This window comes from Hemibagrus wyckioides, linkage group LG28, assembly GCF_019097595.1.
Source record: "Hemibagrus wyckioides isolate EC202008001 linkage group LG28, SWU_Hwy_1.0, whole genome shotgun sequence".
NCBI classification, from domain to species: Eukaryota; Metazoa; Chordata; class Actinopteri; order Siluriformes; family Bagridae; genus Hemibagrus; species Hemibagrus wyckioides.
The window spans coordinates 219,260-224,259 of record NC_080737.1 but is presented as its reverse complement, the minus strand read 5'-3'; the positions used below and the strand labels follow the sequence as shown (position 1 = coordinate 224,259).

The 5,000-nt window shown below is 44.2% G+C and overlaps 1 protein-coding gene across 4 annotated transcripts in view; it reads left to right on the top strand.

The window, feature by feature from the left end:
- LOC131348330 (cohesin subunit SA-2-like) overlaps positions 1-5,000 on the top strand; it is an 82,525-nt gene that overhangs the window by 44,551 nt on the left and 32,974 nt on the right. For all 4 annotated transcript variants that reach the window (XM_058383145.1, XM_058383144.1, XM_058383143.1 and 1 more), the window contains 3 exons: positions 3,725-3,928; positions 4,017-4,087; positions 4,166-4,253. In XM_058383145.1, the coding sequence (XP_058239128.1) occupies positions 3,725-3,928; positions 4,017-4,087; positions 4,166-4,253 (363 nt within the window). The remainder of the gene's footprint in view (positions 1-3,724; positions 3,929-4,016; positions 4,088-4,165; positions 4,254-5,000) is intronic.

Genomic DNA, 5,000 nt, shown 5'->3' with positions numbered 1-5,000 from the left:
TTATCTCACTCTGACTGGTCATTACGGAGAGTTATCTCACCGTGACTGGTCATTACAGAGAGTTATCTCACCCTGACTGGTCATTACAGAGAGTTATCTCACCCTGACTGGTCATTACAGAGAGTTATCTCACCGTGACTGGTCATTACAGAGAGTTATCTCACCCTGACTGGTCATTACAGAGAGTTATCTCACCCTGACTGGTCATTACAGAGAGTTATCTCACCGTGACTGGTCATTACAGAGAGTTATCTCACCCTGACTGGTCATTACAGAGAGTTATCTCACCCTGACTGGTCATTACAGAGAGTTATCTCACAGTGACTGGTCATTACGGAGAGTTATCTCACCCTGACTGGTCATTACAGAGAGTTATCTCACCGTGACTGGTCATTACAGAGAGTTATCTCACCGTGACTGGTCATTACAGAGAGTTATCTCACCCTGACTGGTCATTACAGAGAGTTATCTCACTCTGACTGGTCATTACAGAGAGTTATCTCACCCTGACTGGCCATTACAGAGAGTTATCTCACAGTGACTGGTCATTACAGAGAGTTATCTCACCGTGACTGGTCATTACAGAGAGTTATCTCACCGTGACTGGTCATTACAGAGAGTTCTCTCACAGTGACTGGTCATTACAGAGAGTTATCTCACAGTGACTGGTCATTACAGAGAGTTATCTCACCCTGACTGGTCATTACAGAGAGTTATCTCACAGTGACTGGTCATTACAGAGAGTTATCTCACAGTGACTGGTCATTACAGAGAGTTATCTCACTCTGACTGGTCATTACAGAGAGTTATCTCACTCTGACTGGTCATTACAGAGAGTTATCTCACTCTGACTGGTCATTACAGAGAGTTATCTCACTCTGACTGGTCATTACAGAGAGTTATCTCACCCTGACTGGTCATTACAGAGAGTTATCTCACCCTGACTGGTCATTACAGAGAGTTATCTCACCGTGACTGGTCATTACAGAGAGTTATCTCACCGTGACTGGTCATTACAGAGAGTTATCTCACCGTGACTGGTCATTACAGAGAGTTATCTCACCGTGACTGGTCATTACAGAGAGTTATCTCACAGTGACTGGTCATTACAGAGAGTTATCTCACAGTGACTGGTCATTACAGAGAGTTATCTCACAGTGACTGGTCATTACAGAGAGTTATCTCACCGTGACTGGTCATTACAGAGAGTTATCTCACCCTGACTGGTCATTACAGAGAGTTATCTCACAGTGACTGGTCATTACAGAGAGTTATCTCACAGTGACTGGTCATTACAGAGAGTTATCTCACAGTGACTGGTCATTACAGAGAGTTATCTCACCGTGACTGGTCATTACAGAGAGTTATCTCACCCTGACTGGTCATTACAGAGAGTTATCTCACAGTGACTGGTCATTACAGAGAGTTATCTCACTCTGACTGGTCATTACAGAGAGTTATCTCACAGTGACTGGTCATTACGGAGAGTTATCTCACAGTGACTGGTCATTACGGAGAGTTATCTCACCGTGACTGGTCATTACAGAGAGTTATCTCACCGTGACTGGTCATTACGGAGAGTTATCTCACAGTGACTGGTCATTACAGAGAGTTATCTCACCGTGACTGGTCATTACAGAGAGTTATCTCACCGTGACTGGTCATTACAGAGAGTTATCTCACTCTGACTGGTCATTACAGAGAGTTATCTCACCGTGACTGGTCATTACAGAGAGTTATCTCACCCTGACTGGTCATTACAGAGAGTTATCTCACCCTGACTGGTCATTACAGAGAGTTATCTCACCGTGACTGGTCATTACAGAGAGTTATCTCACTCTGACTGGTCATTACAGAGAGTTATCTCACCCTGACTGGTCATTACAGAGAGTTATCTCACCGTGACTGGTCATTACAGAGAGTTATCTCACCCTGACTGGTCATTACAGAGAGTTATCTCACCCTGACTGGTCATTACGGAGAGTTATCTCACAGTGACTGGTCATTACGGAGAGTTATCTCACCCTGACTGGTCATTACGGAGAGTTATCTCACCGTGACTGGTCATTACGGAGAGTTATCTCACCGTGACTGGTCATTACAGAGAGTTATCTCACCGTGACTGGTCATTACAGAGAGTTATCTCACCGTGACTGGTCATTACAGAGAGTTATCTCACTCTGACTGGTCATTACAGAGAGTTATCTCACCCTGACTGGCCATTACAGAGAGTTATCTCACCGTGACTGGTCATTACAGAGAGTTATCTCACCGTGACTGGTCATTACAGAGAGTTATCTCACCGTGACTGGTCATTACAGAGAGTTCTCTCACAGTGACTGGTCATTACAGAGAGTTATCTCACAGTGACTGGTCATTACAGAGAGTTATCTCACCCTGACTGGTCATTACAGAGAGTTATCTCACAGTGACTGGTCATTACAGAGAGTTATCTCACAGTGACTGGTCATTACAGAGAGTTATCTCACAGTGACTGGTCATTACAGAGAGTTATCTCACAGTGACTGGTCATTACAGAGAGTTATCTCACTCTGACTGGTCATTACAGAGAGTTATCTCACTCTGACTGGTCATTACAGAGAGTTATCTCACTCTGACTGGTCATTACAGAGAGTTATCTCACTCTGACTGGTCATTACAGAGAGTTATCTCACCCTGACTGGTCATTACAGAGAGTTATCTCACCCTGACTGGTCATTACAGAGAGTTATCTCACTCTGACTGGTCATTACAGAGAGTTATCTCACTCTGACTGGTCATTACAGAGAGTTATCTCACCGTGACTGGTCATTACAGAGAGTTCTCTCACCGTGACTGGTCATTACAGAGAGTTCTCTCACAGTGACTGGTCATTACACAGAGTTATCTCACCGTGACTGGTCATTACAGAGAGTTATCTCACAGTGACTGGTCATTACAGAGAGTTATCTCACTCTGACTGGTCATTACAGAGAGTTATCTCACTCTGACTGGTCATTACAGAGAGTTATCTCACCGTGACTGGTCATTACAGAGAGTTATCTCACCGTGACTGGTCATTACAGAGAGTTATCTCACTCTGACTGGTCATTACAGAGAGTTATCTCACCGTGACTGGTCATTACAGAGAGTTATCTCACAGTGACTGGTCATTACAGAGAGTTATCTCACCGTGACTGGTCATTACAGAGAGTTATCTCACAGTGACTGGTCATTACAGAGCGGATTGGGGAATAAAGAGTCCAAACTCGTCTCCTGTAATAATTTTTATATCTCACTATTTTCAGTACACTATGAATGTGTACAAGTTGATTTTTGCATTTAAGTAAAATAAAGAGAACTGCAACTAAAACCAGTTTTTTCTTCTTCACATCTTACTGTTCCTGTCACCTAAACAAAGAATAATGGAAAAAAACCTTTAATTTGCCAAAGCCATCAGAACCGAACCGAACACCGTGGGTAAAAACCGCGGTACATATTTAACCGTGGGTTAACTTTATTGTTGCATCCCAAGTACACACACACACACATACACACGTACACACACCTGTACACACACACACATACACACATGTACACACAGACGTACTCACACATGCACATACACATACACACACGTACACAAACGTATTGCTTTTGCATTAGTGTAGGCCATTACAATTTAGATGTTTTAATGTAGACACATGGTGTGTGTGTGGGTGTGTGTGTGTGAATGAATCTGCAGCACCTGGACGCACTTCTCCGTCAGATCCGTGATGTGGTGGAGAAGCACACAGACACAGGAGTGTTGGAGGCGTGCTCGATGACGTTCCACGCTCTGTGTAATGAAGAGTTCACCATCTACAATCGAGTGGACATCACACTGAGCCAGCTGATGGATGAGCAGATCGACAAGCTCAACCGCCTGCTCGACGACTTCCTCAGCGAGGTACGGTCGGGGAGATACATGGGTGTGTGTGTGTGTGTGTGTGTGTGTGTGTGTATGTTTCTGAACCTCTATACTGTCTTTCTCTCAGGGGGAAGAGCCTGACGAAGATGACGCGTTTCAGGTTTTATCAACACTCAAGAGAATCACAGCCTTTCACAAGTAACACACAAACACACACACACACACACAAGTTAAATAAGAATGCAGTGCTTTAATTATGTGCTTGTGTGTGTGCAGTGCCCATGACCTGACTAAATGGGACCTGTTCAGTTGTAACTACAGACTCCTGAACACAGGGCTGCAGAACGGAGACATGCCTGAACAGGTAATACACACACACACACACAACTCGGATGTATGGTCAGGGGACCAACACAATATTAGGCAGGTGGTCATAATTTTATGGCTGAATGGTGTGTATGTGTATAATTAAACATTTATAAACAAATGGAGGAAAAGATGTTTATATAGAAGGGTGAGAGATGGAAGAAGAAATAGACAAGGTTCAAGGATAGATACAGACAGACGGAACGATAGACTGTCAAACAGACGGAACAATAGACCGACAGACAGACAGAACGATAGACCAACAGACAGACGGAACAATAGACAGACAGACAGACAGAACGATAGACCAACAGACAGGCGGGATGATAGACCGATAGACAGACAGAACAATAGGCCGACAGACAGACGGAACGATAGGCCTACAGACAGGCGGGACGACAGACCGACAGAGAGACGGAACGATAGGCCGACAGACAGATGGGACGATAAACCAAAAGACAGACGAAATGATAGAACAAAAGACAAACGATACGGGACGATAGACCGACCGACAGACGGAATGATAGACCAAAAGACAGATGGAATGATAGGCTGATAGATAGATGGAACGATAGACTGGTAGACAGATGGAACGATAGACTGACAGATGGAACAGACACATATCTCCAGGTAGACCTGTGGGTAGAGATAGTGATGCACAAATGAATAGACAGACAGGAATACAGACAGAGATGAACAGACAGGAATACAGACAGAGAGATGAACAGACAGGAATACAGACAGA